Source organism: Marmota flaviventris, chromosome 3, assembly GCF_047511675.1.
Source record: "Marmota flaviventris isolate mMarFla1 chromosome 3, mMarFla1.hap1, whole genome shotgun sequence".
NCBI classification, from domain to species: Eukaryota; Metazoa; Chordata; class Mammalia; order Rodentia; family Sciuridae; genus Marmota; species Marmota flaviventris.
The window spans coordinates 111,570,208-111,582,850 of NC_092500.1; the positions used below are offsets into that span (position 1 = coordinate 111,570,208).

At 35.0% G+C, this 12,643-nt stretch overlaps 1 protein-coding gene across 1 annotated transcript in view; it reads left to right on the plus strand.

Annotated features, from left to right (window-relative positions):
* Positions 1-339: 339 nt before the first annotated feature.
* Tex15 (testis expressed 15, meiosis and synapsis associated) overlaps positions 340-12,643 on the plus strand; it is a 65,761-nt gene continuing 53,457 nt past the window's right edge. The window contains exons 1-2 of the mRNA XM_027939270.2: positions 340-478; positions 10,954-11,119. Of these exons, the coding sequence (XP_027795071.2) occupies positions 340-478; positions 10,954-11,119 (305 nt within the window). The remainder of the gene's footprint in view (positions 479-10,953; positions 11,120-12,643) is intronic.

Consider the following 12,643-nt stretch of genomic DNA (forward strand, 5'->3'; position numbering starts at 1 on the left):
TTGCAGGTATAAGGGTCCAGTGGAAGAAAACTGCAAGTTTTCTTATACCTGCAAGTTCAAGCTTTTCAGGAAGAAATTAGTTTTATGAATTACAAGGAAAAGGTATGTTAGAAACAGAAAGAATAAATATCTTGAAATTATATGAAACCAGAATTATTTAATTTTCTATTTTGTGTAACCTGGCAAATTGAGGTTGAAATGTGTTTGCAGTGTGACTAAGAATGTATCATTACTTGATTCCATTTAAGAACTCTTAAATTATTTTTTTTGCTGTCGTCTTTTATGTATTTATTGACCTTTTGTTTAATAACTTTGGGTTGTTTTTAGGCCACCAACAAAATGGAAATGAAAGAAATTGCTGAACACAAGACATTATGGAAAATGAGTTCAACCAGTGAACCTTTATTCATTACTGGTATAGAAGTCAGTCCTTTGAAGAAATTCACTATTCCAAAGATTAAGAGAAGAGCAGGGAAAGGTAAAATTTCTATGGAATGTGTATTTTTAAAAATAACTATTACTATATTCCTGATTCTTATGTTCATTTCCTATTTTCACTCTATGAAATTAGGCTAAGTCAGATCTTTAATTTATTAAATGCACATATACCTCTGTTTCTGCCCAAAGCAGAAAAACACATGTACTCTTAGTCCCAGTAAATACACTAAAACCCTGGGTATTGTGTGTAAAACAAATGTAAGAAGATTTGCAAAGGTAAAGAGAAGTCTATGGACCATATAAGGGACTGAGACTCTGGGTATGATATAATTTCCCTGGATTGATTGTTTCTTCAGTATCTCAGACTGGGTGCCTGCCTCCTAGAAATGCCAACTGGCCTAGACTCCTCACCAAAACAAAACAAAACAAAACAAAAAAACAAAATATTGTTCTCTTTTGCCCAAGAACTGAAACAGGCAGCCTAGAAAGACAAAACCCATTTGGATGTGAGGTATCACTCCAAAGTTCCTGTGTTTCTATAGGAATATTCAGAGGTGAAATGATTGAACTGTGGGAGCCTTAACCTAATCAATCCATCCTGGTTTGAATGAACTGGGTGGTAACTTTAAACAGATGTGGGTATGGCTGGAAAAGGTGGGTCACTGGGGACATGCCCTGGAAGGATATGTCTTCCTGTGGTCCATTTCCTTGTCTTTCTCTGCTTCCTAACCACCGTAAGCTGAGCAGTTTTCTTCCACTGGACCCTTCCCCCATGATATGCTCTCTTATGTTGGGCCTATTACCTCTGAAACCCGGAGCCCCATATAAACTTTTTCTCCTTTAAGTTGTTCTTATCCTTTATTTTGGTCACAGTGATGAAAATAGAAGTATAATCTCAAGAATGAAAACACAGCTGGGCTCTTTGGCACATGGCTATAATCCCAGCTACTTGGGAGGCTGAGGCAGGAGCACCATAATTTCAAGGTCAGCCTGGGCAATTTAGCAAGAACCTGTCTCAATATAAAAAAAAAATAAAATGGCTGGGGATGTAGCTCAGAGGTAGAGCACTCTTTGGTTCAATCCCCAGTATCATATAAATATATAGTAAAGACAAGCCACATACTTACACATGTATTTGCAAAAGACAGATAAAGGACTGTTAATTAAAATATTACAAAAACTCTTACACTACAACAATAAGGAAACAAAACAGCCCAATTGAAAAATGGGTCAAGGGACTGGGGTTGTTGTTCAGTGATCACCTAGCATGCGTGAGGCACTGGGTTTGATCCTCAGCATCACATAAAAATAAAGATATTGTGTCCACCTCTAACTAAAAAATAAATATTTTTTTAAAAATGGGTCAAATACAGTAACAGATATTTCAACAAAGAAGATACACATATGGCAAATAAGCATTTGAAAAGATGCTCTACATCATATATCATCAGGGAAATGCAAATTAAAACAATGAGGTACCACATACCTACTAGAATAGCCAAAATCTAGAACATTCATGACACCAAATGTTGGGGTGTGAGCAACAAGAACTCTGATTGCTGGTGGGGATACAAAATGGTACTGCTATTTTAGAAGATGGTTTGGCAGTTTAATACATAACTAAACATACTCTTGGCATGTGCTGTAGCCATTGTGCTTCTTGGTATTTACCCACATGGCTGTTTACAACAGCTTTAGTTGTCACTCCTAAAACTTAGAAGATGTCCTTCAGTAAATGAGTAGATAAATAAAGTAGTGTATCCAGTCAATAGAATGTTATTTAGTGCTTAGAAAGAAATGAGTTACCAATTTTATAGAAAAAAAAAATGGAGGAACCCTAAATGAACATTGCCGAGTTAAAGCAGCGAATCTGAAGAGGGTCCATACTATGTGATTTCAATTGTTGTAACATTCTTGAAAAAGCAAAATGATGGAGGTAGTAAAAATTACCAGTGGTTGCAGGGTTTAGGACAAGGAGAGGAATGAATAAATGGAACGCAGAAGACTTTTAGGGCAATGTAACTACTCTGCATGACACTGTCACACTCTCTATTTAGTGATACTTGGTATCATACATTTTTCAAAAACCCAGAGAAAGTACACCAACAGTGAACCCTAATGTAAACTACAGATCCAGTGATAATTATGTATTAGTGTAAGTTCATGAGTTGTACCATTCTCTTAGAGGAGGTTGGAAATAGAGGAGGCTATTTATATGTGAGAATGTGGAGGTGATGGGAAATCTATACCTTTCTTTCAAATTTGCTATGGACATGAAACTTCTCTAAAAATTAAAGTCCATGAAGAAGGAAAAACACTGACTGGATACGTCAAAGAGAGGAATAGACACGACAGTGTAAAGAGTGAACCTGGCTAGGAGTGTTGGCATACCCCTGTAATCCAGCTACTCTGGAGGCTGAGAATCAACTAAGTTCTAGGCCAGCCTGGACAACTTAGTGACACTCTGTATCAGATAAAAAATAAAGTGTTGGAGATGCCTCTTGGTTCAGTCTACCACAAAAAGAAAAAAAATCAATGAACCTGGATATAGAAAAATAGAGATTATTCAGCATACGAACAACGTGGGGAAAAGTGAATTTTGAACCCTAGGGGTTTGTGGAACAATAACAAAAATATCTAACATCTTTGTCATTATGGTACTAAAAGGAAAGGAGAAAGACTGAGGTTGAGAAAAACATTTGAAGAAGTACTGGCTGGAAATTTTCCACATTTGGCAAAAGTTACTAACCTGTATAATAAAGAAGCTGCACAGACATGACAAGCCCAAAGAAATCTTGAAAGCAGCTAGAGAAAACCATACATTATGTATAGGGAAAAATTTTTTTGAATTACAAATTTTCTGTTAGAAATCATGAAAGCCCAAGGAAGAGAGAAAATTTTCAAATGCAGAAAGAGAACTAAGGATTTAGAGATCTATGCACAGTGCAATGATCCTTTATGATTAGAGATGAAATGGACATTCTTGGATGAACTAAAATTGAAGAATTTTTTCAACACCAGACCTAACATTAAAAAAAATGGGTAAAGTTCTTCAAACAGAAGTTGATAAAAGAAGGAAACTGGGAACATCAAGAATGAAGGGAAAACAGTGGAAATAGTAAAATATACATAAATACAAGCCATCTCCTCTTGAATTTTTCTCATGTTTGATCATTGTAGCACAAATTACAACATCTGCTGTGAGTTTTAGTGTATATATATATATATATATATATATATATATAGAGAGAGAGAGAGAGAGAGAGAGAGCGCGCGAGAGCGAGAAAGGAAGTATTTTAAGACTGTTATAAAGTGAGATTGCCATTGGAGGAAACTGGGAGAATGGTGTGTATTCTGGAAGAATTTTACAAGTGTGTTTATGAGACAACAAAGCTTCATTGTACGTGAAGCAAACTGATAGAATTTCCAGGATACAGACCAGAACTGATGTTGGAGACTGTCTTTTTTCTCAGCAATTGATAGACCTACTAGACAAAATCAGCAAGGATATAGAAAAATTTAATATTGTCAACCAATAGATCAGTATATAACTGACATCAGTAGATCAGTGTATAAGACAAAAAGTAAAATAGAGTTACCTTCCACACACCCATCTCATCAAGGTACACAATATATATTGAGCCATGAGATATATCTCAACATGTTTAAAATAATTAAAGAGTGTATTTTCTGGGTACATGCAAAGTAGAAATTAATAACAGAAAAAGAGGGCTAGGGTGGAGCTTAGTGGCAGATCTGTGAGGCCCTGGTTCAATTCCTAGCACCATGAAAAAAAAAGGGGGGGTAATTTCCCTGCCACTTGGAAAGTAAACACATTTCTAAATATTCATTGGGTTTCAAGGAAAATAAATGCATTGAATGAAAATGCACCATATCAAAATTTGAGGAACATAGCCATTAACAAAGACATGTATAATGATAAATGGTTACATTTGAAAAGAAAAGGAGGACTTCAGTTCAGTGATATAAGTGTCCTTGAAAAAACAAAATATGAGTAAGGTAAGCCTCAGACTAGCCAATGAAAGGAAAATCAATGAAACAACAACAAAAATCAGTAAGTATTGACAAGCCTCTAACAAGCCCCACAAAGGAAAAAGATAAACTACAAATTGCCACTATCAAGAACAAAATGTGTGCCATGGTGGCACACACCTATAATCCCAGCACTCCCAGAAGTTTGGGAGATTAAGGCAGGAGTTCGAGGATAGCCTCAGTAATTTAGCAAGGCCTGAAGCACTTAGTGAGACCCTGTCTCAAAATAAAAAATGAAAAAGGGTTGGGGTTGTGGCTCAGTGTTTAAGCATCCCTAGATTCAATTGTTGGTACAAAAAAAAAAAAAAAAAAAATGTGTTATCACTACCAACCCACAGGCATTGAAAGGATTTTTAGTGAATACTATGAATAAATCTCCACACGTAAATTTAACAACTTAGATGAAATGGACTAGTTTGTTGAAAAGTACTACTGAAACTCAGTACTAAAAAGATAATTTAAGTAGCCTCGTAACCATTTATGGAAACCATTAAAAAAATTTAACACACTATTGGAAGGTAGATCTCCAAGTCCAGATGGCTTCAGTGGAGTAGTTTAATAATGAAAAAAATACAAATTCTTCCAGAAAATATAAGTAGAGATAATAATTTTATGAGTGTCAGTATTATACTAGTTCCAAAAATCAGATAAATATTAAAAAAGAAAAATTACAGACCAATATATAGCATAATTTTGAGGCAGATACCCTAACAACATATAGGTAAACCAAATTCAGCAATATTATAAGATGAATTACACACCAAAGCTAAAACAATAAGTGTTTTATTCTCCAACTTTTTTCTTCTTCTTTTTGAGACAGGGTTTTGCTGTCTTGAATTCCTTGGACTTAAACAGTCCTCCTGCCTTAGCCTCCCATGTAGCTGGGACTACATGCACATACCACTGTGCCTAGACTTTGTTTCATGAACACTTTTGTTCAACATAATACTGGAAGTTTCACGCAGTACAGAAAGTCAAGGAAAGAAATTAACAGGCACACACATTAAAAAAAAAAAAGAAAGAAAACTGACACTATTTAAGGGGCTGGGGATGTGGCTTAAGCGGCAGCGCGCTTGCCTGGCATGCGTGCGGCCCGGGTTCAATCCTCAGCACCACATAAAAAGATGTTGTGTCCACCGAAAACTAAAAAATAAATATTAAAAAATTCTCTCTCTCTCTCTTAAAAAACAAACAGCTGACACTATTTAAGTTTATGGTCTGCCTAGACAATCCCAAGTGATCTGCAAAACAAGGAAAAGTGGGGTGGGGCAGAGAGAGGAGGTGATGAGAGAGACCTAGAACAATTAATTCAGCAAGGTCACTGGATACAAGACCAAAATAGAAATATTTCATTGTATTTCTGTGTACTAGCAAAGAACACACAAATCAAAATTAAAAATAGTGCCATCTACAATAGCTCAAAAAGTGAAACCATATAAATTTAACAAGACATAAGAATTTTATGCTTAAAACTATAAAACTCTGATTTAACAAACAAAATTTGAATAAATTGAGAGAGGTAGTATCTCAGGAATTAAAAGACAGCATAATGAAGATGTCAGTTCACCACAAATTTAAAAGTAGCTTTATTACTTTTCCTAGTAAAAGCCTTACAAGATGTTTTATAAGTATACAAGCTGACTCTGACATTTACAAAGGAAGGCAAACTAGAATAGCTGAAACAGTTTTGTAATAGAAATGTGGGATTATTCTATTAAATGAAGTCTTACTATATAACTACAGTAATTAGAATGTGATATTGGCAGAGACTGACATATAGAGCAGTGGAATAGATTCCGGACATAGACCCACACAAACATACCAAACTGATTTTCTTTCTGCTTATTTTCAATATTTATTGATTTTTGTTGTTGTTTCATTGATTTTCCTTTCATTGGCTAGTCTGAGGCTTATCTTACTCATATATTGTTTTTTCAAGGACACTTAGATCACTGAACTGAAATCCTCCTCCTTTTCAAATGTAACCATTATCTTAAAAAATGTATTTTCTATGCAAGGCACATCATAACCTTCCTGAGCTTAAGAACACTAAGCCTCATTTCAGCATTATATCTGGGGACCAGTTTAAACAACAAAATCACCAATAACAACAAGAAAAAAGTAAAACTAAAACTGCAAAAGGGACCCTTAATGCTGTCTGAGAAAGAAACAAGATGGCAGAGTATTACCCTTATCTGACCTTACCTGAGAACATGTGCACTGGGCAACTCAAATTTTGGGCTGCTATCCACACATCCGTGGAAGCATTGTTTATCAATTTTGGCTTACAAATAAAAAAGCACAGGCACTGTGCTGGAGTTGTGGCTGAGTGGTAGAACACTTGCCTAGCACATGTGAGGCACTGGGTTCAATCCTTAGAACCACATAAAAATAAATAAAATAAAGCCAACAAGAGTCTACCTTAAAAAAAAAGAAGAAAAAGAAAAAAAGAAAGCACTACTGAGTACTGATTATGAATTTTACCAAGTAGAAAAATTAAAAATACAGAATATTCAAATAGTAAGGACTGACTATACAGAAGAAAAACAATTTCTATGTATATAAACTTAATGATATCATACACTAATCAATGGAATAAGTTAAAACAATGGAAAAACTAGTTATCAATATTATAAGTAGCTGATTTTCATAATCAACTTATCTCATCATTGACTCAAATAAAACTAATTTTCAGTTGAGGAAAGGTAAATCAGATGTTGCTAGAGCAAGTGCACATCCATAGGCTAAAAAAAAAATTAAATTTACCCTAACCTTACATAAATAATTTGAAATGATTCCTGAGTTTAAAATGTAAAACTTAAAACATGGGAGAACATTTTCAGAATCTTGGCCTAGATGGAAGAGTTCTTAGATACCAAAAGCATAATCCATTTTAAAAAGTCAATAAGTTGACTTTATCAAAATTGGAAATTTTTGATCTATGAAAGACCTTCTTAGCAAACTAAGAATGGTGGGAGACATTTCTAAATCATGATTCTGATAAATGACTTATAGCTAGAGCATATAAAGCACTTTGAAAGTCAATAAAACCTGTAATAACCTATCTATAACAGCTGAAGAACTTGAGCTCAGGAAAAAGAGGTCATTAACCATAAACCAAAAAAATGCAGCTACTAGTAGGGCTAGGATTTAAGTCCTGCAAGATTTTGACCAGAGTCCTTTGTTGCTTCTGTGATTTAGTAGTGCCTTTACCCTTCACCATCCCCCAAAAAGAAAGAAAAAGTCAACAAAAAAGGAAACCAATTAGAAAACAAGAAAAAGACATGGACAGACTTTGAACAGAGGGAATATACTGATGGCAAATAGGCAAATACAAAGGTGTTCAACCTCCTAGCCATTAAGAAAATGCATATGAAAACCACCAATATAACTATACAACTAAAACAAGGATAATGATGTTGAGTGCTGGTGAGGATGTGGAGGAACCAAATCACTGGTATATTGCCAGTGGGGATATTAAGATAGCACAGGCACTCTGTAAATTTTGGTGTTTCTCTAGAAGCATCTATGATATGAACCAGCAATATGAACATTTATCCTTGGGAAATGAAACCTTAGGTACACACAAATACCTGGGCAGGAATGGTGGTAGCAACTTTATTTGTAAACACCAAAAATTGACAACCATCCAAATTTCCAATGAGTGAATGGTTAAAATATGGCACATTCGTACTGTAAAATACTATTCAACAATTAAAAAAAATGATCTGATACAACAACTTGGCTGGATCCTCAGGGCATTGAGTGGGAAAAAACAAATTTTCTACACTGCATACTACAAAATTTCATTTAGAAACCAATCTTGAAATGATAAAAGTATGGAAATGGACAGATTATTAATTTCCAAGGACATAGGGACAGGCAAGAGAAATGGGGAAGGGTATTTCTAGTTTGACTATATATACACATTATAGATGTTATATGTACTTTACATATAATGCATATATGGTGAATATGATTCATCTATTGCATAATTTATATTATACTTTATATATTGTTACATATACAAAGGAATTACACAACGGAAATCTTTGTGGTAATGGAACAATTCTGCATCTTGTAGTGGTTGCATATAACTATACACATATGCATATGTGCATATGAAACTGGTAAAATCTTAAGAAGGTATGTGGATTGTACCAAAGTCAATTAAAATGTATTTATAGTCAAATAAAATGTGAGGAAAGTGGGTTAGGGGATACAGGGCGTATTTCTACTGTTTTTGCAACTTCCTGTGAATCAATTATCATTTTAAAATAGTTAAAAACTTACCCATCCACAAAAGCATATGTTATAAAATTATCAAAATTTGTAATAATTGTTACAAATATTAAAATGAAAATTAGTTTTATTTGAGTCAATAATGAGATAAGTTGATTTTGAAAATCAGCTACTTATAATATTGATACTAGTTTTTCCATTGTTTTAACTTATTCCATTGATTAGATTAATGTTAGGTATGGTATCATTAAGTTTTTATACATATAAATTGCTTTTCTTCTGTAGAGTGAGTCCTTACTATTTGAATATTCTGTATTTTTAATTTTTCTACTTGGTAAAATTCATAATCAGTACTCAGTAGTGCTTTCTTTTTTTCTTTTTCTTCTTTTTTTTTAAGGTAGACTCTTGTTGGCTTTATTTTATTTATTTTTATGTGGTTCTAAGGATTGAACCCAGTGCCTCACATGTGCTAGGCAAGTGTTCTACCACTCAGCCACAACTCCAGCACAGTGCCTGTGCTTTTTTATTTGTAAGCCAAAATTGATAAACAATGCTTCCACGGATGTGTGGATAGCAGCCCAAAATTTGAGTTGCCCAGTGCACATGTTCTCAGGTAAGGTCAGATAAGGGTAATGCTCTGCCATCTTGTTTCTTTCTCAGACAGCATTAAGTGTCCCTTTTGCAGTTTTAGTTTTACTTTTTTCTTGTTGTTATTGGTGATTTTGTTGTTTAAACTGGTCCCCAGATGTAATGCTGAAATGAGGCTTAGTGTTTTTAAGCTCAGGAAGGTTATGATGTGCCTTGCATAGAAAATACATTTTTAAGATAATATTCATTCAAGCTCAAGTTCATTGTCAACGAATCAATAATGTAGCACATATAGAAAAAGGGAGAAATTTTTATGTCCATACATCAGTCCTCACCAAAAAGTGCTAAAGCAATAACATCTGTATTGCCTGGTGAAGCTATGGAAAAGTAGCTAACTTTCATAGACTCATGACAGCTTATAAGCACAGTGGGTAGCATTGTTGTGAGCCTAAAAGCTGATGGAACTTAAAGTCACATTATCCAGTATCAGGAAGGTATATTATTACCCTCTGGGCTAGTGCTGGCTATCTGATGTATTCCCAAAAGTGATGTGACATGAAAGATGTTAAACTTGTAGCCATGTCTGTTCTTCAGATCAGGAGGTTTGAAGAGGAATTTTTAAAACACCTGCTGAATGTTATATAGGAAAAAAGGGGTAATTATATGGAAGAGCAAATTTTCAATGCTGATAGACTTATTTGTTTTACAGGGATGTTGACAACATAGCTATGTAATGTTAATGGCATTTGAATTGTCAAATATTTAAGGACTGGGATGAAGCTCATGAAAGAACAATTGCTTAGCATGCAGGAGGCACTGGGTTTGATTCCCAGCACTGAAAAAAATTGAAAAATTTTTACTATACTCACAGAAACCTAAGCCTTTTCCCCAAGAGTAATAGTGCAGTATTCAGTAATTGAGCATTTATGGTGACATTGTGAAACTTAACTATCACAAATAACAAGAAACAACCATGTTTTCTCCCTGCTTTCCTTTTGAGTACACTTTTTAAAGGTTTTTATCCTTTTATTCATGTGCCTTGCTCATTGTCTCCTGAAAAAGTTTGTTTCTTCTTATTCATGCCACAGTATCAGCCAGCAACTTGCAGCAATGTTCGGATACTTGTGCAAATCAAAATAAGCAGATAGTTTTCTAGTATGTAGGTTGCCTTAACTTTGCTTGGGAATAACAAGAAACATGCATGTGTTAACACTAGCTGCCAGGTTTAAACTGAAAATTAGTAATCTGGGCTGGGGTTGTGGCTCAGTAGCTGAGTGCTTGCCTAACATGTGTGAGGCACTGGATTTGATCCTCAGCACCATATATAAATAAATAAAAGTCCATTGACAACTAAAAAAATATTAGAAAAAAAGAAAATTAGTATTCTGAATTTCAGGACAGTCTTCGAATGTGTAGTCAACTTTGAAGAACTACCGTAGGCATGTGAAGAAAAAGCAAGGTTTGTGTATTGATTTACCTCATGTAGGAGGTCCAATTTACTGTGGTGGAACTTAAACTGTTGTTAATGAATTTCCAAGTACTTGAATATTTGTCTTACAACAGATATACAGTTTTCATCGTCATTTTAAACACAAATAACAACTCTTTCCCTTTCTTTTTCTTTATCTGTAGTTTACTTGTCACCTTGTTGTACCAATACTAGGGAGTATAGTTTCATACATGACACTCTTAACCAGTGCAGGCTTGATGTAAGCTGTGATCTGCAGTCCTCATGGCAGTTTGGTGATACAAAACTGATTCACAATGAAGATCTGGAAAAAAATTTTACTGCAAAGAGGTAAGTTACTGTGACCTAAACAAGTTTGAAATTTTGTTTTTACTCTGAAGTTTTATGATAATTTATTTCTACCACTTGAGATATAATAAAAATTACTAGAAAATAAGTACAGGAATTATTGATAAGCATTACTAAGGAATTAAGTACAGAATATTATTTTGATACCTTTGCTTAGATTTTGTAATATTAAAAAGTTAAATGTGAGATTTGGCTAGCAAGTTTTATGCACTAATGGAATCAGATTTTCAGACACCTTCTTCTAGTTTTTTAATCTTTATGAATTTTTTAGAAGCATGCATCAGCATATTTATTAAGCAGCTGTTTTGTAGATCCCCATATATCCTGGCTAATGTAAAAGAATGACTAATCATAAAGTAACTTTTTTCTTTGACTCAACTCTTTTTTTTTTTTTAAATTTTTTATTGTGGGTTGTTCAAAACATTACAAATTTCTTGACATATCATATTCCACACTTTGATTCAAGTGGGTTATGAACTCCCACCTTCACCCCATACACAGATTGCAGAATCACATCAGTTACACATCCATTGATTTACATATTGCCATACTAGTGTCTGTTGTGCTCCGCTGCCTTTCCCATCCTCCCCCCTCCCCCCTCCCCACCTCTCCCCTCCCCTCCCTTCCTCTCTCTCTACCCCCTCCACTGTATAACCCTGAGGGTCTCCTTCCATTACCATGCAATTTCCCTTCTCTCTCCCTTTCCCTCCCACCTCTCATCCCTGTTAAATGTTAATCTTCTTCTCCTGCTCTTCGTCCCTACTCTGATCTTAGTTACTCTCCTTATATCAAAGAAGACATTTGGCATTTGTTTTTTAGGGATTGGCTAGCTTCACTTAGCATAATCTGCTCGAATGCCATCCATTTCCCTGTAAATTCTATGATTTTGTCATTTTTTAATGCAGAGTAATACTCCATTGTGTATAAATGCCACATTTTTGTTTTATCCATTCATCTATTGAAGGGCATCTAGGTTGGTTCCACAGTCTTGCTATTGTGAACTGTGCTGCTATGAACATCGATGTAGCAGTGTCCCTGTAGCATGCTCTTTTTAGGTCTTTAGGGAATAGACCAAGAAGGGGAATAGCTGGGTCAAATGGTGGCTCCATTCCCAGCTTTCCAAGAAATCTCCATACTGCTTTCCAAATTGGCTGCACCAATCTGCAGTCCCACCAGCAATGTACAAGTGTACCCTTTTCCCCACATCCTCGCCAGCACTTGTTGTTGTTTGACTTCATAATGGCTGCCAATCTTACTGGAGTGAGATGGTATCTTAGGGTGGTTTTGATTTGCATTTCTCTGACTGCTAGTGATGGTGAGCATTTTTTCATGTACTTGTTGATTGACTGTATGTCCTCCTCTGAGAAGTGTCTGTTCAGGTCCTTGGCCCATTTGTTGATTGGGTTGTTTGTTCTCTTATTGTCTAATTTTTTGAGTTCTTTGTATACTCTGGATATTAGGGCTCTATCTGATGTGTGAGGAGTAAAGATTTGTTCCCAGGGTGTA